Here is a 24213-nt window from a genome sequence, read left to right as displayed (position 1 = left end):
CCGATACGCGTAGCTCTCGCCGAAGATTTCTACGTCATGAAATGCAATCGGACCCATCTCGCGCTTAATTGACTTCGTTAACGTAACCGATTGCAGAGCGAGAGAGAAAAATACAGAGAGAGAGAGAGAGAGAGAGAGAGAGAGAGAGAGAGAGAGAGAGAGAGAGAGAGAGAGAGAGAGAGAAATATACTTTATAACCTGCGCCGACAATTGATGATGACGGTTCATCGTACATTGAATGTCATTATCGATTGGCGTGTAATGAAGTCTCTACGCGGAACGTGATAAACGATTACCGATCTTCGCCGAAACGCAGCGATAGGCGGACCTGCGTGAATGGACATGCAGGCGGGCGAGCGAGTGTACGCAAATAAACGGCGTAATTAACCGGCTTACAATTAGGCTTACGACGACAAACACGCGCGTAAACTGCGCAGTCCCTGGCGCGGTCACGCGGCGAACCACCTGATGATTCGGCAAGATTTCCGCGGGTAATCGCGTCATGGACGATTGCATTCCGCGGCTGCGGCCATACTTTACTCTCGTTCGCGTATTCGAGGCGATGGAAAAGGGGCGAGGGGAAGGATGAAAAATCGTCTGTATAATGGACCGTATTTCCATTAAAAGCTGCGAATAAATATGTTCAGCACGCGAGGGGAGAGCCAAACAATCGATAGACGAATGGAGATATTTTCTCTGCTCTGGGAATTAAATTCCTCTAAGTCGAGCAATAAGAAGTATAAATAAGATTCGAGTAACTTTTATCTCACTTTTTTTCTTTCTGTCTCATCCTCTGTCGCCGAGGGCTAGATTTATGTGGAAATAAAGCATACAATACATTAGACACAGAAGAGCAATACATTAGATACAGACAAACGATAATCGAAAGGAACGAAAGGGGGGAAAAGATGTCCGGGGTTCGCCTTTCAAAAATCGATTTTCTTCTTCGAGGAGGCGAAATGGGAGGCGCGTTTTCTTCTCATTTGCGTAAAGTGCTTTCCGCGAGCGTATCCGGCGTATTATACATCGCGAAAAGCGGTCCCGGAGGGGCTGTTCACGATAATTTATTGCGCGGTTCTCGGCATAAACTAGTTTGCGGAGACGCGACGGTTTCAGTACGGAGCTGCCCACGGATAACTTGGATTACATATGGACGCTGCAAGATCGCCGTCTAAAACCCCGAACCCGGTATCATTGCCAGATCGTATGATTTAAACAGATATTTTCAGTTTTCCCATGTGAAATTCTCTTATTTTTGACATCTCATTTTTTACATTTAATCGCTCTTATTTTTAATGTAGGTATTAAGAATTTTAGAAACTTTATGAAGAATGGGTAATCAAAACTCTGCGGCTGCGTTCGATTTGACTTATAGCGCTTGTAACCATCATTAATTCTTGTTTAATATTTGATAAACAACAAAGGTGAAATGATGCTTAAAGCGAGTACTTAAGCGAATGTACAGTCTATCAATTATAATTTATTATTTATTATAATTATTCATTTACATTTGTATAATTATTATTTATTTATGTACACACATTTCTGTTGATCAATATTTCTAAAGTTCATCGTAATTTCTATCAGTTATATCGTAATTTTAGCTTTTACGATTTCACAGAGATGAAATAAATAGACTTTCGCAGAGGTTTAAAAATTGCGAAATGTTACGTACAGCCTAACCTACTTAAATATGGCTTAAGATAGAATATAGATTAGAGCATAAAGAAGAGTGGATGCATGCCAGGAATTTTCTCGGTACATTATAGCGTATTTTATCGCATTTTTTGAGCTCGTTGACTTATCATCAAATGTTGCGAAAGAAGCTTGACGGGTTCTCCGGCTGGCTCGCGATGAGATTGATGACTGCGCGCTGACGCACTAGAAACTTTCCAAAGAAAGAATTCGCGGCTTATCGAAAGACACAAAGAACAAAAAATTCATAGCTCGCAAGAAGCCGCGACGAAAAAAGAATCCGCTTGCGCACGACGAGTTTTACAGAAGCGGACGCCTCGTTACGCGCACGCCCGGGTCACATTCAGTCAAGGAGGTCGTGTGAGCTAATATAACACCGGCGAATATGATATCAGTCGATCGTCCCGACTGTGTGATGTGGCGGTAAATTGATAAAAAGAAATTGCGAAAGAGACGCGAGAGTGCTCTTTATGAGAGCGATAAAAAAGCGCTGACGGGACGCTGAGCGTCATTAAAACGCCTTCATCTTATTAAATGCGAAAAAAATTACATAAAACTTCCGATAACATCGTATCATATGTCTAGAGATATCTCTAAATAATTATGCTTACGATATAAGAATTCTTATTGATAAATAAAACGAATGAAAATGTTCGGAATGTTCTTGTTAACTATGATACGCTGAGATAATGCGCTTACTCTTTCTATCGCACGAAGCTCGCGATACGCAAATAAATTTATGAACGTTTTTTTTGTTCTTTTTTTTCTCGAAAAGTGCTTATCTGCTAATATTACGTATTTGTGACTCTCAACGTATAAAACGATGCAACACACTGTTAAATCTATAGTGTTAAATTTAATTTAACGTGAGTCGCCACTGCTCCTACTAAATGTATCATTATTTTTTACCAAAACGATAGTTAAATTTGACACTATATAGTGTCAAATATGACCATGTTTTAGTATAAAATAACGATATGATTGAGTAGGAGCAGTGGCGACTCATGTTAAGTTAAATTTGACACTATAGATTTAACAGTGCACGTTTCATTTTGGTGTCGTGTGTTTAGAGATCGGATTACGTATATCACAAAAGACGACTAATATATGTAATACGCTGACATAAGCGGGAATCAATTCAATAATTCTTCCCATGGAAGCAATCAGACCGAAAATCTACGCTAATAAAAATTGACTCAGCTCGCTGGATACCAATAATATTATCAACTGCTTGTTAATATGACACTCGTCTCCCGAGTGAATTTTTTGTTTTATCAAAAAAAGAGAGATTATCTCTCCTTTTTTATATCTTTTACTTAATATTTGTAGATTGTGACGCGTCGGATATGCTACAATGGGTGTTTCCCATTTGGTGATACAAGTCGACGCAAGTGTCGTTCTATTTTTGTCATTCCACTGTATAAGAAAGATAGAATGATGCTTGTGTTAACTTGTATCGCTAATGAAAAGCATTCAATGTAGATTGAGATATGTATATAGACAATTATAAACGCCAAGTTCGTGGTATGAATCTCAGTATTCATCGCGATAATCATATGCCACTGCTTCTGGAAATACACCTGTTCCATTCCTAATCAGCAAGAACGCTTCACTAAATACGGTTTAAACTTTGATCTCTAGTTGCCCTACCGGCCGTACGAAATTTGCATTTAATGACAGTAGTCAGCAGCGCAGGGCAGGACGTGCGAGGCGAGGTGTTTGGTCGAAGAGGGTGCAATGGTAATTTCGCGCCCTGGCTACGATTAAAAGAGGCGAATACACACATAGGGGAAATTAATTTGAATAACTAACGTAAGAACTAATATAAAGTTCATTAAAAAAAAAATGCTCTCCGTAATGTGCATGAAGGGATAAAGGGGAGGAAATGGGGTTCCTTCCCCTTGCGGTAAACCCCACGACATTTTTTTTTTCAGACAGCCACACGAAGGCAGTCGCCGCAACGTTGGAAGGAAAGTCGATAAAAATACCATTAAGATCCCTCGGCGAATATTCCGCCGGCATTATTGTGCAATTTGCTCGAATTACGCGAATCAGCCGCGTCTTTCTGCCCCAACACGCGAAATGGCTTGCCTTACCCGACAAAAAAAGAACGCCATTTGGTGTCTATATGAATTAAACGACCGCCGAGAACTCAGCTACGAATTAGGCTACCTCTACACTACATAATTCACAAAATGTAGTTCACAAATGCAGAAGAGAATAATTTATCACCGCACGCAAAACACACGCATACGCAAATCAAGCGCAATGAATTGAATTGCGATAGTGTTGACATTTTAATTTAAGTCAGATTAGAGAAACTTATGTCACTATATGTCTGATATTTTCTGTATCACGGAAATTTATTGAAAGGGTAACTTTCTGCTGATAAATGACGAAATACAAAATTCATTCCCACTACTCTTTGCTGTTTTGTCATTGGTTGTCGCAGCTCATGGTTGGTCGTCGCAGCTCAGAAGTTAACGTGACAGTCCAATCTATAGAGCTCTTTAAATAAGATATTGGATCGTTTAGATAACTTCTGATTGGTTTGTGATATTTTGTAGAACCTGTTTAAGATAAACAATAACGTAGATGCATAAGATAAAATGAAATGCATAGATCTCATTTTATCTTATGCATAATCTGTCACATTCTGTCTTGAAAAATATGGCAGACCAAACGTATGGTGTCCAATCTCTTATTCGAGGATCTCTAATCCAGTCTATAGGATAAATCGCCATTCGCAAAACGCAGATTTTTAATTTGTGTTTGCGTTTACAAACTACGTTTTACGATTTTACAAATTATGTAGAGATAGCTTTACGACGATGCTTCGTCTGAAGCACGTATCGCACGCGAACGTTCTGTTTAACACGTGATTACGATATTGCCGTTATCATAGTTAAATATAGCGCGCGAGTTAACAGATGTATCAATTATTAACGACGCTGAACGTTCTCCGAACGTTATTCCTAAAGTTCCATTGAGTTCACGAGAGAGAATTCGAGACCGATAAAGCTGCCAACGTTTTGCTTTGCTAGTACCGCGATAACTTCCCATCTTGACTCATAAATCGACCCGATTATCACGAACCCTCGGCAAGATATGCCGTCAGCGAGCATTTCCTACCGGAAAAAAAAAACACGCACGAGAAACGACCGTACTGCACGAAAATCGGTGTTTTAAAAAAAGAAAAAAAAGAGTGATTGCCCAAAGAATTTAACACCTATCATGGTTCGTCTGAAGTAGTGTTTTTAGAAATAACAGTCTATATAGCCAATCTTCTAATTTGATTAAAAATGGCATTTAAAAAAAATATGAACCTCTCTCTCTCTCTTGCTAAAAAAAAATCTTCCATCACATTTTACAGTTGGAAGAGGGGAAGTAAAGGAATCGTGTGACAAAGATAAAGGCTTTTTTTTAAATCAATAAACCCGTTTGTGCATTGACAATTCAATACATTAGGAATAACATCGCCGTTTATCACGCAATGCTATTTCTCGTTTGCTGCTCGGTTTACGGTCGGTTTCTGAGGAGGAAATGGAAACCGCAGTCACATTCCTTTGCGGGACGTGAAAGTACAAATTGATCGAAGATTCCGCGATTACGAAGTAAATGCGGGCAGAAACGGCAAATCTTGGGTCATAATAATTTAATGCAGGCGCGCCAAGCATTCCGCCCCCCGCGGAGAATTTTTACTACTTTTCTCATAGCAGGACGAGGGAAGAATCTTGCGACGACAGTACTGAAAAATTCATACGTTCCGGAGAAGAATATGAGCGGGATTGCGAATAGATAAGGCAAGCACCTGACACGCATATGACAACTAACGGGGCATACGTGGTCGGACGTTAAATCGATACAACTGCCGACGGTCCTTCGGGAATTTCATATGACGCTATCGTGCGAAAGGTTCCATTTACTCCTAAAAGTCAAGTGTCGATATTTCATCAGAGGAGCAGCATCGATACTTTACGTTTTCAAGGATGAAGAACGTCTCTGCAGTGTACAAATTCTCTCGGACCGGATGACTTAACAGGAACTTCGTTTAAAAATGTGCTTGAAATACTTTAAGCAGAGGGCAAGAAGTTACAAAGGAACTAATTGAAAAATTATATATAAAGTGTGTCTCTCTCTCTCTCTCCTCTCTCTTTTCGACAGCTCCATTTTCTAGTCGTAAATCTTTTCTCGAAGTAAAGTCCAGAGAAAGAATTTACTTTAATAAATACATAGAAAGGAGATTTATTATTTTTATTATTATATTATTTCTTGTTGCAATTTTCTTGTTTATATAACATTATGTATCGTTAGTATAATTGAGAGTACAATTAAAATAATTAAACGGAGTTTGTTTGAAATTAATTAAAAATTATAATTGTATTACGCGGTCTTATAATAATTATAATATTGTGACAAACATATCGATTATTGCGAAGAATAATGCTAAGGTCTCGATGGTCTAAAGGCTTAGGACGCTCGCACGGAATGCAAGAGATCCGAGTTCGACTCCCGGCCGAGGCATTATTTTTCGCAATAAGTTTATTACAGTTTTTAAGTTGGGAATTTTGGGGGGATTATTAATATTTTCAGATTTGATTGCGTTGAAAGTCCGACAACCATATCGGCACGCAATTATAATTTCTGGAATTAATTCATTTAAATGAATTTACAATAGTTCAACATCTTAACGTTCTGACCGTTATGGCGCTTCTTAATTTAAAGCATTATGTTTAACATTAGCGGTCTTTCAATCTTATTATTGTGACAAACATTACTAATAATGTTTTCTTATTCATTTACTTCTTTAGAGAACTCATTTTCCATTTGTAATTATTAATTATTAGATAATTATAGATATATTATGGATATATTATTATAGATATATTATTACATATTTAATCAAATGAGAAAATATCAAAATAGCCGAAAAATATGTTGTTAAAATTTAATAATTAAAAGTGTGCGTGAAATTTTATTGTAAAGAATTTAAAATACAAAATTTTTAATTCTTAATTTTTTTAATTTATAGTTCCAAATCATAATCATTAAATATTTTAAATCATTATGTTCAAAATATGTTAAGGAAAAATTTTAAGAAAATTAAAAAATTATATAAACGATATTCTGAAATTATAAATTTTAAATTTAAAAAGTTTCATACAATTTTAAAAACAAAATTTAGATAAATGGCTTGAGCCAGTATTGTTCTAATTTAAAAACAAGAAATTAAGATATTAATTATTTGCATAATTACAATTACGTAGTTTAGACGAAAATTCGAAAAGATTTATCACCAAGACGATGTCGGATCTAGCTCACCATTAAGTAGCCGAGGGGAAAGTCACGTAAGAACGTCTCGCACCTAGAAACTCGAAGATTTCGCTCGGCGCACAATAGCAAAAAGTCGCAAAGTGCGGAAACTCCGAAAGAGCGGGGAATGTCACGGTACGACTTTATTACACGGCTAGTTCGATTTACGAGTTACTTGAATCCAGGTATTTTCCGCTGTGAGCAGGTGAGGTCGGCTGGGAGAGGCGGAGAGAGAGATCAAGGACGTTCGGCAATAAATTTTCTTGGGCTATAATGGGACTCTATGGTGGTAGAACGGACAGTGACGGGGGCGGATATCGGGGGTAGGATTTCTGCGTCGACTCAAGAGGCGACGCCGGAGTAAGACCACACCGAACGACGTTGAAAAAAGGAGGCGAAGTAGAGGCGGAGGGATCAGACGATGTCAGGATCGAGAATGTCGTTATCGACGAGAAATTTTTCTTGGCGTTTCATGACTTGACGCTTGCGAATGGACGAAGCCAGAGGACTCTGCGATGAGAAACGAACGCCTCACAAGTCGTATACGATGAAAATAGAACGTGTCTAAAATTATTTCTCTAGCTGCTCTAGACATAACAAGAGAGAAAGAGAGAGAGAGAGAGTAAAAGGAGAGGAAGCTTCTTAAACGTGTTCTATCCTTGTTCCTCTCACAGTATATACGCACATATATTTGTCCCTTCCTTTCGTCCGCATTCTAGCGGCGTCTTCAGTTTAATACCGGTCTTCTGTCCTAATACCTCGTTCGTGTCTATAAAGTAAACCCCTCATAAAGCATCGAGCCGGTGCGGGCGACGTGAGGAATCCCCTGGTACTGCGGTTTTCACAGTGAATGAGAGTGGTCGAGGATTTTTAAAGTTTTACTCGCCGGTTGGACAAAGAAGAGGACGATGGACCGCCAGTAATCCGTTTTAGTCATTCCGTATGCACTCGGGTATCCCTCGGCCGCGGTGCTCCAAAACTGCGAATCGGCGAAGAGGGAAATCAAAAAGAAATCGGAATGCCAGTTCAGAATGGTTGAAGAGGAGAAGTGAAAAGTTTGAATAAAAGGCAGTCAAACGAGTTGTTCGAGTGAACTTTATTTAAGTGTTGACGGTATCTAAAGCGGGAATGAAAACCGATGTAATTTCGAGGAGTAAAAGTTTAGATGTTACGAAAAAAAATACTGCCCATCAATTATCGCGAATATATATTCAAATTTTGATTTATAGCGTGATTGAATTCTAAATACGTATTAGGATAACTTTAGCTTTGTCGTTTACTTTTGTTTATCAAATATAAAAAGAAGTAATAAATCGAAAAAAAAAGAATCGAAAAGAATACGATGTTCATCCGATATTCTAGCAACGACCAATTTGCGAAGGAGGACTCGCCCGGTGAAGGAAGAAGTCCTTTTAAATTCGGGTCTCGCTACTTCTTGATAGAGAATCCCTGAGTGGCTATTTCTCACGGCCGAATAGAGTCGTTTAATTCCGCGGACTCGAGATGAGAAAATTGGAATCTGCCTGCGCGTCCAGTCCTCAGTTTTTTATGATACAGTAAAATGACTTTTTTTGAACTCGTGCGCTTCTAACATTTTTTCCACACGAAATCAGCTTATTAAAATATAAATTATATTATTACGCGTGGATCTAATGATACATTCACCAATATAATATCTACACACAGTTTCTATATACATTCCCAAAGTTGACGATAAATATTTTAAAGACAAGTTCTTTGTAACATTCTAAGACGAAAAATCTAATACGAAAATGCCGAGGCTATAATAGTTTCCAAATGAGAATTTAATAAATTATGATTGACGGCTAAAATTTCGCGTTCAGGGGTGACAAGATATAAAGATCTTTTAGTAACAGTCTGGACATGAACTGCAATTTTATTTGCAGAATAGTAGTTTTGTACTAGTTTTAACAAAAATCTGCAAGAAGGCCATACATTTACTATTTCTTTCTCATTCTGTTCTATCTTTTTCTTATCCATTTCTCTCTCTCTCTCTCTCTTTTAGCTGTTAAAATATAACGGACCAATCAGACGTGACTTTCTCATGTCTAGACTATTAGGCCAGTATTCATAGTCAGATCTCATATTCAAAACTATCTTAAGTACAGTCTTAAGGAGTCACGAACCAATCAGAGGGCCGTACACTGAAAAAAATATTTGTGTAAAATTACATGATTATGGGTTGGAAAAAAACCTAGCATAATCATGTAATTTTACACAAATATTTTTTTTAATGTATTAGCTTCTTAAAACATTACTTAAGACAGTCTTATAATAAGAACGGATTATGAATATCGCCCTTAGAGAGTCTCTAAGATGGTCAATGTGAAGATACTGAATTTTGTTATTGTCAAAAGCATGAAACACCTTCACACTGACCATCTTGCCATTCCTGAACACGCGAAATTCTAACCCTGTAATTTTCATCATTTTTAAACTCTTTCCATTTGAAAACTATTCATAGGCTCGGCATTTTTGTATTAGACTTTTTGTCTTAAAATGTTACGAAGAATTTGTCTTTAAAATATTTATAGACAGTTTTAGGATAACCCGTACATTCTGGTCGTTGCTCCCAGCAAATTACGTCGTCTAACTGTTTTTCTTAATTTCAAGAGTTTGCGGAACGGAGTCGCGCGCGCATTCGACGGTAGATACGAAATGCCAAAACACGTAGCTTCTGTAATATTCAAAAGGATCGGTCGAGGGGAACGATGCAACATCGAGAGAAACGAGGCGAACTTCTAGTCGGTACATCGACATCTACAGCGTAAAGAAGCAGAGAAACAAAGAAAGAAATTGATTATATTTCGTAGAAATTCACCTTTCACAAAAGTAGAAATATGTAAATAGTAGAAATAATAAATTTAATCAAAATATAATTAGCTGGAAAGTATTAAGAAAACTGGGATACCCCGAATAAAAGCGTAATAACTGAGAGGTAAATTAAGATAAAAATCTTAAAAGATAAATTCTTCTCTCGCGCGTACAAAAAAGACGTTTACAAAAAGACAGGTCAAAGAGGGGTAATAAGTTTTCAGAAAATATATATATAATATATATATATAACTGTATATATGTATTATATAAAACTCTATCTTAAAAATAAAATAGAGTAGAATGGAGGGAAAAAGAAGTCGACTTGTGTAAGCGATGCAATCGTAACAGACTAAGTGAGTACACTAATCTGCGATATAAAAACGGACGGGCCGTATTTCAGCCAGTCTAAAAGCGATTCACTCGCATACACAGGATCTCGTTAACGGAGCGCGGGATAGTCGAGGAGAAGGAAGAACGCGACACACAAAGGACTTCCACGGGACGCGGCACGCCGTCTGTCCTTTCGTACGCAAGAATGCAGGATCAGGATGAATTTTACAGAACCCTCTGCTCGTCGGAGACCCTACGCTCCGGCAAGAAGGGATTCTTCCACGATTTTAGCGAGCACGTGATGCAAACCGCGGGCGATACCTGGACGTCGAGGATATTCGGACGGATCGATGACAACGAAGGACGGGTGAGGGTGATCTTCACCGATGCGAAAGTAAAAGACGTCGTGACTGACACGCTCGCAAAGGTGAAGCTCCTTTTCAGAGACAAGGATGCGGAAGTCTCCAAGCGCAGGCGACTCGAAGGATACCAGCTCGCTGCCGTCGGCGAACACGACAAGGCCCTTTTGCTGTTCAGTCAGGCTGTCTTGCGCGCCCCTCAACCAGGTCACTACAAATGTGGTAGAAAATCCATTATCCGACCGAGACAAATTTATTTATACTTATACATTGTTAGATATCAAAGGAGTAAGAGTAACTTCTCTAGAATCAAATAACAGTTTGTTATCGTTATCTATGTGTATTAAAATGTAAAGCAATCCGTTTCTGTGGTTAGTTTCAAAATAAACAACTATTGTCCACATTGACATACTTCTTAAATAATAAACTAAATTTAAGTTAAATTTAATACATTTTTTTTAATTAAATTATCTAGCTCCATTGTTTTAATTAAATTAACGAAATATTGAGTAAAAATAATGACAACCTATAGAAATAATTAATAACTCAAATTGAGTATAATTTGACATTATGAATTTAATAATGTATTAACCTCGCATATTTCGTTGTTTATGTCATTTATTACATTACTTATACTACTCTTAATATCTCGTTTTACATTTTTTTTTATTTAAACTTCTAGACAGTAGATATATATGTATTATCGCCCCTTTTATCCGGATAATTGACATTTCACCGTATGAATTATCTATCAAGTGCACTAGATTGATGCGATTAAATTTTTAGATACGGTTATTAAGACGAATCGCTAACCAACGATCGTTGAATTTATTTTTAATTTTGTGCTAACATAAAATAAATGCACTTAATATTGTTCCAATAATTAGGATGTGACGCTACGAATGTTTAATTAAATCATATATAATTATTATTTACCACAAATATAATGTAATTGCTATTTATTTGATTTAATTATTAATTGCTAATTAATTCAGATATTAAAGCAATAATTTGTACTGGGAAATTAAAGATTATTTGTTGATATATCTATATTACATACGAGTTCCATTCCATTCTTTCTTGTATTAAATGTTTTAATACTTCTATGAATTCTAATGCGCGTGTAAATTTAAAATATGCATCGACAAGCCGATTGCATTTGCTCTGGCGTCCCGCCAGATCCGCATAACAAGTAGAATAAATACTTGAATCTTACTCACCGCGTACATCCTGGCAACATACGTCAGTCGGTCGAAAAGCTCATGCTTTCATGTCTTCATTGACTTTGTGTCAATAAATTGTTCGCGTACGCGACGGTCGATCGATGAACGGGTCTCGAAGCCAAGTAGCGATATTTTTCTAAATCACACGATATTGACAATATCTGTTTCAGGTAGAAACAAGACAGTTGATCAGGGTCTTTCGTTGTCCCTGGCGCTGCTGGGAAGAGCTGAGATCTTTATGGCCCTCAAAGAGTATTATTTTGCGTTAGAGGATCTGCGACTGGCCGCCGAACATGATTTGCCGGATAAACTCATGTAAGCATATCTCAATTTGCAGAATGTCTATTTTAGAAATGAGAAAAGTCGTTATACAAAAAAAGCAGACGTAAAAGTCCCAAACTATCACAAATGAAATCACAATAAAAGAAAAAAATAGTTGCAATTACTATAATTTATAGTCATTTTTTGAGCTAACTACATATTTTTTTGGTAGAACTATAAATATAATTAATTATTATTATACTTATAAACACTAGTAATAATAACTATAAAAATAGAACTCCTAACTACATATAATATTATTTTACCCTGTAATTAAAAGATCTATTTTTTATTTCTTCATTAGATTGCATTAAAACTCTCTTTCTCATTTTCGCCAAATTAAATATATCTATCTCACTCTAAATTCCAAAAGTGTACACTAGTTCAGCTACAGAAAACAAATATAATTACGAGTATCAAATATTTTTCTCAATGAAAAGAATGACTTTGTTGAAGTATCTAAATAAAAATCTAGCTAGATACAGATCTAAAAATAATTTTATTGGACCATCAGAATAATTACGTAGGAATCTCAAGCATAAGTATTGATGAACAATGTCGCAAAAAGTTTTGACATTCTAGCAACTAGTTTGAGCGTTCTATATAATTATTTTGATGATACAACAAAATTATTTTCAGATCTGTATTTATAATAGCTAAATTTTTAAATGCTATAACAGCAAAACTGTCCTTTTTATGTACGATTGTTCAATCTATTCTAAATCATGGAGAAAGAATTCAATTCCTAAACAATCGCATATTCTAGAACAGTCCACGCGTAAAATACATGACGAAAAATTTGATTAGCTAGAGAGCAATTTGGGAAATGCGATCTTGTCGAATTTTGCAGGTCGATATCAGCACGAGGAAATCTGCGAATTTGTAGATTTTTGCGACACGTTCTTTGATGCCATGCGTTTTCTAACTCTGCTCTCTATGTACAATTTTCCCGAGTTACAGTTTCCCTAGACGCACATACGAATTTAATCGCGGGTGTATCTTTACTCCGGAATGTACACGCTCGCCCAGGACCACCGGAGGCTTCGAGCCCGATATAATGTAGCGAGGGATGAGGTGGGATACGCGCTCGTGTACTTCCTAAAATATTCAGAAGGGATGGGCACTTGCCGGGACGAATGGCGGCCACTACCGAACGAAACTAGACTCCGGTTTTAGCCTACCTTCTCTGTGGTGCCGTCGCTGGCTTCCCGCTAGGTTAACCTCGTGAAACTAGCCGTACGACTAGGCGAAGTGGCCTTTGAGTAGACGAACAATAAACATTTAATGCGGCGCTTTTGAGAGCGGCATTAACCTTCCGGTCGCTGACCGATGAGGCGGATTAAGCGCGAATGTGAGTCTTGAATTTTTAAATGCCATTAACTTTACGCGAAAAGTATGTTATTTAAAATCAAAAAGGAGATTTCGATTGCGTGATAAGGAACTTTTGATACCGTTCGCTCGATTACGGGAAGTTTATAAATTTCGGGAAATCAGGATGGGCACGCTGAGTCGCGCCATTCTAAAATTATTGTCGTCGATATTTTAAGTGTTGCTCTCATGCTACAAACACGAGTTTATTAATGCGAGAAAATTGTCATAAACATAAAATGAAGCTTACATTATGGGACATTGCACTTTCATTTTGCCAAAAAATCTCAAATTCCTGGTGAAGAGAGAAAGATAAGAGAGAACTTATTGGACTCGTTCAAGTTGACAAAGCGGCTAGCCTGCTCGCCAAGCAAATGAACATAATTGATTGTTACTTATAGATCCAACCAATCATATTCAATCGCTCGGTAAGCATGCCTAGCCGTTTTGCCGTCTTGAATTCGCCCAATGAGTCGCAATCATTTGCTTGGCGGAAAGAGGCCAAATTTGAAAAATGCGTGCTCTGTGTAACAAGCGCGGGCGATCTTCCAATTCATTGTCCTCGTATTACGTTCCGAATCAAAAAGAATATATATACGGAGCGGCTGATCGATCGTTTTGTATTAAGTGTGAATCACCCTGTACGTGATACACGCGCGATGCTGTGCTGATTAAACTGCCATATTATATATCGGAGGAAAATATCATAAAATCCCTCACGGCGATATAATAATGAAGGTAATTCGCTCGTCGATGGCGATCGACAGGATTAACAGTACATTTGCCATAATATCTGGTTATAAAAAGAATCTATTAGATCCTCAAAAAAAAAAAAAGGGATTTACTTAGATGTACATTTAGAAAGAATTTTATTTTTAATATTTTCGAAGTCTCTGTATTAATTCTCGAACGCACGCTCTGTTAATTAAAATCTAAAAATAGCAGAAAAAATAATTTTAAATTAAAATCGCATGTCTCTGAAAGACAGCTTGAAATTCATGTAAAAGTAGTTTTAGCAAGAGCAAATTTCTCCAGACTGACATTTCTGGAGAATATTATTAAATAAAAGATTCTGCGAGAGGTCTAAAAGATTTTCATTATGTATCTAAACCTTAAAATGCCTTGAAATGAGATTTTGAATGGCCCGTGTACTGGCATGATTATATTACAATCTGATGCTACTCAAATTTTCGGAAATTTCGTGTACAATCTCGCTTGCCTCGCTTTAACGATCCACATTCTCCGGTTTATCGACGCAGACAGACGTAGTTATCATTGCATCAATCGCGAGTAGATAGACGCGAATGAACCGCGCTCATCGCCTGGTCGGTGGTCGGTGGACGTACTGCAAAATCGATAATATAAACACTGTGCAAGCCGCGGACGAGCGGACGTAGTAGCTGTTCTGTCAATTAAAATCGCAGCAGAATTAATGACGGATAAATGCGGACATGACGGATTACGCAAAATGGATTTTATCCGGCCCGCGCCACCAGTTATCCGTCCCGCGCCGCAAACGGCGTTATATTCGGGGAGGACGATTCGGGGGAATGTTCTAATTATAATTGCTACAATTATCGATGAGCATCACGCGGAATTCTCAAACGCGGGTGGATCATTAGAAACTCGACGCGCGAATACGCGCGTAACGAGCACGGCGGATGAATATTATAATTTTCGGCGATTATATAATATATATACGTGTTTTACGATCGCTCTAAAAATTTGTATGAATTGTAGGGAAAATGTATTTTATGACGACAGAAATTATCAGAGTTTTCCCACTGAGAAATCGCTGGGTTTGGTTGTAAAACAACGCTCTCTTTCTCTCTTTTTCTCTTCCTCTCACTTTCTCTCCTGCGTGAAATACGCAGATTTTTGCGAGTGCTCTCGCAAACAAAACAAATGATATTTTGCAGAGGAAAAGGATGCCACGTTGCGAAATAATGTTCGCAGAATGACACTCGAGAAAACACGTTTGCTTTATCACGGAATAATAGTCAGCGTATTTTGCGCAAGTGTAATTGCGAGAGGGTGGGGGTACTTCGCGAGAACAAAAGCGGAGTGAGAAGCCAAGTTCCTTCCATGCTTCCGTATCAAATTCCATTTTATAGCCATTTTCGTGTGTTGCGTTTTTATCCGAACATCATAGTTAAGAACTGCGGCAAGGAAAGCTAAAGTTAAAGCGGAAAAAGGGAACTCCTCATGGACGGAATGCATCGTGCTGAATTTAAAACGAGCAAGGCGATACGTAAGACAATTTATCTTTCGCCGCCGAAGAAATACGAATGCTCAGAATATATTCCTTGCCGAACAGAAACTTTTTAAAACGATTCTTGATGAATAAGAAAACGATTCTTGTATAATGCCAGTGTGACATTTATGTCGTCTTTATTTTTATTGTCGTTATTCAATTATACTAGAACGCAATTATAAGGTAAAGGCTTTTCGTCCATTTCTCGCGATAATATTCATCGAATCGATATGACGCCCGTCCCGGAAAATCGGGAGTTTCAGATTCAAATCCTGCTTGAGGTTGTATTTTTCGCTATAAATTATTCGCAAATTTTAAGATTCTCATTAATATGTGATTATTAATATTCTTGGAAAAGATGCTTATTAGCATAAAAAAATAATTATTAAATTACTTGTCAATTTAATAAAGTGATGTTACTACCCTCATGGTTTTGCTCATGGTGACGTTTCAAGATTGAAAATGATTTCGGCGTATAACATCAGCAGAATCAGATATGTACTCGTACATAAATTCACACAAGAAATATTTAAGCACTAAGATCCTGCTTTGACCGAATATAAGAATTTTCATATTGAATTAGATAATGTTTGTTTCCGAGCAGCACACATTGAATATTTAAAGCTTATGCTTGTACTATAATATCAAGAAACCATCATGATTGCTTAATGTAGTTGTAAGCATGTCACTGTAAAGAGATATTGTTTACCGTCGTAAATTTTCATATTACTTTAAGGTTGAAACTGACGGAATAGCATCGCCCTATTCTATTAAGACATCAAAATATCGAATAAGTGATAAATTTTAAGAGAGAACAGGTTAATGTGAGCAGTAATTTAACACGACCACCAACGGAGATAGGGTCGTTGGAAAGAACGTTGTCGCGAGTACTTGAAAAATATTCCCAGACCTCGTAATTCTGTTTTCCGACACTTAACGGTCGAGAAACGCGCCAGTTGGAATTCGCACTCGGAGCCAGGGGAGGATAGAGATCAGCCAGATACGAGATCGTGCCATCAACTGCAGGAGATAGAGCTTCCTCGTTGAGGTCACGCGTGCGAAATTAGATCTGACCCGATTTTCGCAGAAGTAATTCGCGACTGGATAAAACGTGGGTACGAACTATCGGTCGCAATGAACCCGATTTTTTCTCTGGAATTCTGACCGGATCACCCTTTCGTTTCTGCTACTAAGGAAAAAAGAGACTGATGTTGAACACGATCGGGATAGAAGAATACAGCCAGGCGAGGAAATCTCGTACGTTCGCCCGTCAGTTCGATAAGAAGGATTGCTTCTCGAGCTGGTCTGCACGTTTCTGCAGCAACGGCTTTGATCCAGATTGCGGCAGCTTTCTGGGGATAAGCAACGTAGGGCGACGCGACGTGACGCGACGCGATTATCGGGATAAACATGCACGCGGGAAAACCTGAAGCAATGTTTCGTATAATGTACGAGCGATAAATTTCGTTCGCCGCATGAAACGTGACATAATTTATTATCACGTTATTTTATTTATATTTTAGTTTGAAATATGCTTTATGCATTTTCAGAAAATGAAATCTAATTTTTTTGTACTCACGTCGAGTTTTTCGATGTAAAAGTAGATTAAAAAGAAGAACTTATTTGCATATCAAGATGTATATTTTGATAGCGAGAAATCCGTAACTAATAATATTTATGCAAAGATTAATGCATCTTATGTTCATGATGTTTCCAAAACGATATCATCAGGGGATGCAATAGTCCTATCAAAAAAATCTCTTATTTTGATTTTTTGTATATTATATAAATTAAAAGTGCTCCGCTTTTATTATTCTTTTAACAGACAAAACAGGCTGAAAGCTTTGATCATAGACAATGCAGAAGAGAGATTTAATTATCGAAATAAAAAAAATAGCGGGCGGAAGAGAACGTAGAGAAGCTGGGGGAACGCTTTCATGCTCGAAATGACGGAAAGATTCTCTCTCATCATCGTTACGAGGATACAATTCATTAAGCGGGCAGTTAAAGCGTAAAAACACATTTTAGATTTATCGTTTGAGAATTTTACGAAATAAAATAACGCTCGTACACGGTGTTATGGTTGTATCATACGGCGCACAGTATCCGAGGTAGTCGTGTTGAATTAATGCAACGAGGGTAGCACTCGGTTCTGCCGTTCAACCCTTAACCCCTGGGTAACCTTTAATCCCACCGCAAAAGCTTTAAATCCGTTGGATGTCTCGGAACTTGCGAATCACGATCTATGTTGGAGAGATCGGTCGACAATGGCGATTTTTATCTATTTGGGGAATAAGTTTCACAATCGAGAACAAGACATTAAATCATCTTTTACATATTCGCTTGTGTATTCTGTTGAATATTAGACGCGATAATGTTACATTTTGTTATACAATATGTAACAAAAAATATTTAAGCATCTAATGCCCGTTTCTACCAATGTAGATTAATTTCGGTTTAACTTATTCTTCATCTTTTTCTAATTCTTAGAACTAGAAAAAGATAAGGAATTAGATCGGTATCAGACTACACATTGAAGATTGAGATTGAAAATTGAAAGATTGAAATTTGACCAGCCAATACAAAAGGAGTTAAAATTTCTTTGTCCTTATTAGTCAAATTTCAATCTTCAATCTTCAATCTCAATCTCCAATGCGTAGTCTGATTCCAGCTTTAATTGAACTAAGATTAAGATTAAACTGCATTAGTAGAAATGGGCATAAAGACATAAAATAGTAGTTGTTGTGCTTAGATATTCGCGAGGTAATTTAGATAACATTATTTACAGCAATTTGTTTAGAACAAATATTAATTAAGTAGTGATTTGTCATCTGCGAAAAAAGATAGAAAGAAAGTGTGAATCTTACTGATATTAACTAAAGATGTAACATTATATCGGAAAACCCGCACGTTAGACTAAAAACATCAGGAAGTAAACGACCACGGAAAATCGATTATCCGCCGGACGCTGCAAAACATTTCCCAAGGTCTTGCCCGGCAAGAAGATCCCTGCGACAAGTAAGATGACGTGTCGCGGTATCACATTTTCTGGCAAAAAGCGGAAAATCCATGGGTGTCGGCGTAATCCCTCAGGAGTGGATTAGCTGTCGATCCGAGTATAGGGAAGATAGGAAGAGAGAGAGAGGAAGAGAAAGAGAAGGAGCTGGAGACAGAGACCGAGAATACCTTTGGCCAGGCTAATTAATGAAGTAATCGACGTAACCCTGTCTTGGCTTCTCGACTCTGCTTAGTCACGGCTGTGAAGTGGTCTTGTTTCGACGTCGCCTACATGGTTAGACTGCCGTCTAGCGCTCTTGCCGCATCTCAATGACTCGGCATTATGCCGTCCGTTGATCAGACAGTAGTCCGCAATTAACAAGTTCGCGGCGACGTTGGTTCGATTTGCGTCTGGTACATATATAGAGCGCCAACGTAATAATAAAGATAATAACATATATGGAAAGGACGGTTTGGCTGAAGTATCTAAAAATTTAACTAGATGTAAATCTCAAAATAATTTTGTTGAACCATAAAAATAATTATATAGAATGCTTAAGCATTGATGACAACGCTGGAAAAAGTTTTAACAGTCTAGCAACTAGTTTGAGCGTCCTTTATACATACATCTAACAGTCGATGATCACATAAAAAAATTTTTTCGAGAATTATAATTCTTTATTCTATCATTTTTTCTCGATTTACTCCAAAAACATAAAGTCATGTTTTTGTTAGAAGTCTAACAAAGAGAGGATCAGAAATGAAAACGCGCTTTCGAAATGCGGTTTGTTGTAAAAGATAATCCTTTGTGCTTGTATTAAGAATTGTAGCTTCAGATATTTTTTAAAAAATTTGTAGAAAATTAATATGAATATAAAAATTTCGAAGTCATCGATTAATCACTTGGTAAGTCGATAAATCTCTAGGAAAAGAAGAAAAAAATAAAATATTACAATCTTCTAGGATCAATTGACTTTTTTTGGTACATAGATAATACAAATACAATTCGGATTAATGCGCTTTCATCATATCTTGACAAGAAGTTGCAAGGATTGTACTTGGATTTGCATTAATCCGAAGTGTAATATAGAGATATACCGCCTCTGCATATTATAATTAGATTAATCGATTGATCCCGAAATATAATACTTAACACAATTAAGCGAAAAAGGGAAAATTAAAATTCTTGGTTTTAAAGAAGTTTAATATAAATACATACACACTTACACAGTTTTAGAATATAATACCAACTTAACAATTAAAAATGCAAACAGTGTCAGCGATTAATAGTAATTTATATTTCTATGTTAAATTGATTTCTCAACAAAAAAAAGTTTATATTTCGAAATCAGTATAAAAATACAAATAATTTCAAAATATTATTGAAAGTCAGGGAAAATAATGAAATTTTGTCCGGAAAACAAGGAAAATTAACAAATTTTAAGATGAGGAATTTGTAACAACCCTATACATAATTAGTTCGATTGTTCAAACAAAATTATTATCAAATCCGTGTCTAATTAATTTTTTTGATACTTTAGCAAAATCATGTTTTTCATACAAGTACATAATGTGTTTCTATCTTTAGGTTTGCATTAAAATAAGAATACAAAGAGAAAAGAGAAGAATTATAAAAAAATCTTTATTCTTTGGAGAAAAAAGTGCAAAATTTTTCCATCCTGTTTAATTTATACCAACTATATTGTATCAAAATTTTAAGTCCATTTCATGAGTCTTCTCGCACAGCATATGACATCCCCGTGTACGCGAGAACGCGTCGAGCGATATTCCATGCAAGGCTATTCCTCGTTATCGCACCCATTGTTACGGTATTAGCATTGTTATATAATTGTTATGGAGGAGGGATTATATTCCCGCAGCGTAACGCGTATCGCGCGGTGGATACGCGCGTCGGGCTTCGACGAGCGATATAACAAAATGGGGATCGGTTGGCCGATATATCATCCGAGTAACGAAGAATAATTGGATACGCCGTAATTAATGGCGCGCGCCCGCCTGCATTTCGAAGATCTTCGTGCCGCATCGGCACGTTGCGATCGCAAAGAGCGGGAGAAAATCCGGGGAAGCTGTGGCCCCGGCTGTTTGCCGGCTGTAGCTGGACCACAGAGAAAATAGCTACCGGATCGACCATATTTCTGTCCGAGTGTAACGCTGGAAAGAGAAACGTCGCGTTCGTATAAACGCTACCTGCCCCAGGCTGGATTATTTTTGCGGGCTGCATTTCGACATCGATACCGGAGGGGTGGAAAAGGGTGGCATCGAGCGATTCGACGCAAATAATTTTCTCTGAGGGTCCTCTCAAAGAGCGATTTGTACCGATTCAGCGGCTATACAGGGTGTCCCGGAAAAACTGGTACGATCAGACGATACATCTTCGAAATGTCGAAAGAAGGTAATAACGAAAAGGTCGACGCCCCTAATCCAACTTTTGCGAGAGAAAACTCGACTTTGTACAGTGTTTAAAAGTTCGCGATTTAATAAAACATTCGATCTTCCTTTACAGAAAGAATTTATACAATATTATTGTTTTAAAATATTTCAATTCTTACTCTTTCACTATTTTAGCTTTCTAGGACGTGATCGACTAATCAGATTTCTCGTTATCTTCGTTAGCCGATCCAATACTAGAGATGTATTTTCAAATGTTTTCAATTTTAGACTGTCATTTTTGGCTCATCAGTTTTATTTTGAAATCTAGGATAAACAAGAAATAACTTCGTACTTCAACAACATTGGACTTTAACATTTATAAATTAACAATTAATATTGAACTTGCATTTCCATTGCAACGTATCTGATTCTCATCTTGTGTATACATGGGAGATGAATACATTCTGCGTATCAGATTAATAATCATAATCAGACGCCCACATGAAACGCGGAATGTACGCGATGGATGTCCCTTCCAACTCCGCAATTACAATGTCGGTCCTGTATGCATTACCCGTGTACGTAGGGTATTTTCAGAAAGATGGTTCAGTCTCCCCAACTCCCGTGACACGACTGGCGTATCTCACTTACCTAAATGAACGTATACATGACAGCTTGAAGCCGGTTCTTCCACGGAAACGCGGCCTCTTATAAAAATATTTTATATTCCGCAATTTTGTCTCATATTTTTTTCATGAGATATCATTTCCCTTGCATTTGTACTTTGAGTTCGTACAATTTTCGTCGTATACTGCGTGCAAATGAAGATGTTTTTGGAAATATAGAATTTGTATGTTTTTTTTGCTGAATAACTATTTAATAGTTCAGATTATTCAAATAAGTCAACTGATTAATGGACATCTCGATTGATTCTTATCAGATTTTTACAGAATTCTTATACATATATAATCGACTTATAAAAGCTAATCAAGGTAATGAGAAATCTAATTATTTGATTCTAGAAAGCGATAATGATTAAAGACTAAGAATTAATTAAATATTTTAATAGTATTGTATAAATTTTTCTGCAACAAAGAACGAATGTTTTATTAGATATGTCCATATATACCTACACTAAGAAAAAAATATTCTAAATTTCAATAAATATTTATTTGAATAGTACCAACTAAATATTTATTAAATATATTTATTTAGTACAAAAAACATTATTATATTAATTTAACAATCACTTCTTTTTATTAAGTAAATATTTATTTATTGTAAATAAATGTTTAGTTGGCAGTATTCAAATAAATATTTATTTAAATTTAGGCTATTTTTTTCTCAGTGTATGTAAATGTATAATAGACATTAAAAAATTAATTTAATTCAAGTTGATGGTATCTATTAATTATTTGAGTACTGGCTACAAGAAACGGAATATAAAAAACGGCTTCCATTTCCAGCGACATTTAATTTTACGATAAGAGAAAATGGCGGCTTTATCGGCCGTCGCGATTAATCTTGCGAAAATACTGTGCCCTTTAGAGTGACGTCTGATGTTGCAACATCGCCACGGCGCATTAAAATTCAAAGCTCCGCCGTTATTTGTAGACAGCGTTCCTAACATCCCATGCATACCCAAAGAACGAGCGACAACGCAAAACCACTTTGCCAACTCTGAGAATTTTTACGAGAGCTTCCGTTCAATACGTTCTGCGTGGCTCTCGAGAAACACTTCGTAAATCCGCTAATGACGAAACTCGTACGAGAAGGGGCCAATCGAAAGTCCAAACTTGCATAGTCATCGGTCACTCGGCTTTAATTAGACGAATTCTCATCTTTACACTCTCGTGCACGATTTTTTAATGAAAATTTTCCCCTTTCTACAACATTTCGCAACTTGTTACATTTATTACTCTTTTTTTTCTTTCGAAAGCCACGACGAAACTAGTCTCAAACGCGATATCGACAGCCATTGCTCTTTCAGAGCGTAAAATAACGCTTGCGTAAAAAAGTCATCTCAATTAGCCTCAAGGGTTTCTTACTCGCAATTAGAGTTTAAATGGCCACAGAACCACAGGATACATACATACATATATATGTGTACGTATGTATATAATGTAATACCACAGCAATCCGGTCTTGTGGACAAAGTGTACCGTTTAAACGGACTACCACGGTACCCGGCCACGCTCAACCGCGAGCCACGGTAAGAAATTTAATATCCGCGTGCAGAAGGATTATTTAAAGTGCCCGCTGGCTATGCTATCGGTAAAAAGTTTTTGAAGTAAACCATACTTTCCCCGTGCTTCCTTGACGTCAGCCAGGATTGTTCATCTCGCTCGCCGCGCAGCAGATTGCTCTTTCCTTCCGTCCTTGCTCCGTCGACAAGTCTCTCAAGAACAAAGTCGAAGTTATGTACGGAGTTATTTGCGAAATTTATTAATTATTTATCAATCTTTCGCCAACGAAACGAAACCACTTTTACGCGCGGATACACGAATGCGAAAGAAAAAAACATGTAAATTGTATGACGAATATTACAAATGAAAACTGATAAATGAATATGAATGGACTAACTTAAAAATGTGTTTTTTTTTTATTCATTATTTGTTATCGCATATAAAAAAGACCGTTGTTTATAGTTTGGTCGAGTCGTTAAGCGAAATCAAATACGTCACGTGAGATTATGCGGGATTGTCTCTCACTTGCCATTGCTTGAGAATACCATTACGTCTACGATGATAAAGCCATTACGGCGGAGCAAATACACGTCGGGAGTATTTTTCTATCGACACGAAGCGTCTTTGGAAGCATCGACGAGCTGGGCGCCGCCGCGCCGAGGAGACGATGAGTTCCAATCGATTGCCACTTGTCATTCGCATATTCGTAGCTGTTCCACTCATCCGCCGAACAAAGCGTGTGCCTAAAGTGTGTACGTGTAGAGTGCAAAAAAAAGAGGAGAAAAGAGTGGAGGGAATCAATAAAAGCATTTACTCTACCTTCAAAAGAATGGATGGAAGAAAGGGAGGAAGATATAGAGAGTGTAGGAGGGTGGAGATAATGAACAAGAAGAGCTGGAGAGAGAGAGAGAGAGAGAGAGAGAGAGAGAGAGAGAGAG

General features: G+C 37.2%; 1 protein-coding gene across 6 annotated transcripts in view; it reads left to right on the top strand.

The window, feature by feature from the left end:
- Window positions 1-7747: 7747 nt before the first annotated feature.
- The window catches only part of LOC108730182 (SET and MYND domain-containing protein 4), a 49844-nt gene continuing 33378 nt past the window's right edge, over window positions 7748-24213 (top strand). For 3 of the 6 annotated variants that reach the window (XM_018459733.1, XM_018459732.1, XM_018459728.1), the window contains exons 1-2: window positions 9550-10757; window positions 11929-12073. In XM_018459733.1, coding sequence (XP_018315235.1) covers window positions 10382-10757; window positions 11929-12073 — 521 coding nt within the window. In that variant the 5' untranslated portion in view covers window positions 9550-10381. Of the gene's footprint in view, window positions 8149-9549; window positions 10758-11928; window positions 12074-24213 lie in introns of those variants that run through there. The other 3 variants (XM_018459729.1, XM_018459730.1, XM_018459731.1) reach the window with 3 other exon arrangements.

Source organism: Mycetomoellerius zeteki, unplaced genomic scaffold (assembly GCF_001594055.1).
Source record: "Mycetomoellerius zeteki isolate Tzet28-1 unplaced genomic scaffold, Tzet1.0 scaffold85, whole genome shotgun sequence".
Classification (NCBI taxonomy): Eukaryota; Metazoa; Arthropoda; class Insecta; order Hymenoptera; family Formicidae; genus Mycetomoellerius; species Mycetomoellerius zeteki.
This window is presented reverse-complemented; position numbering and strand designations above follow the sequence as displayed.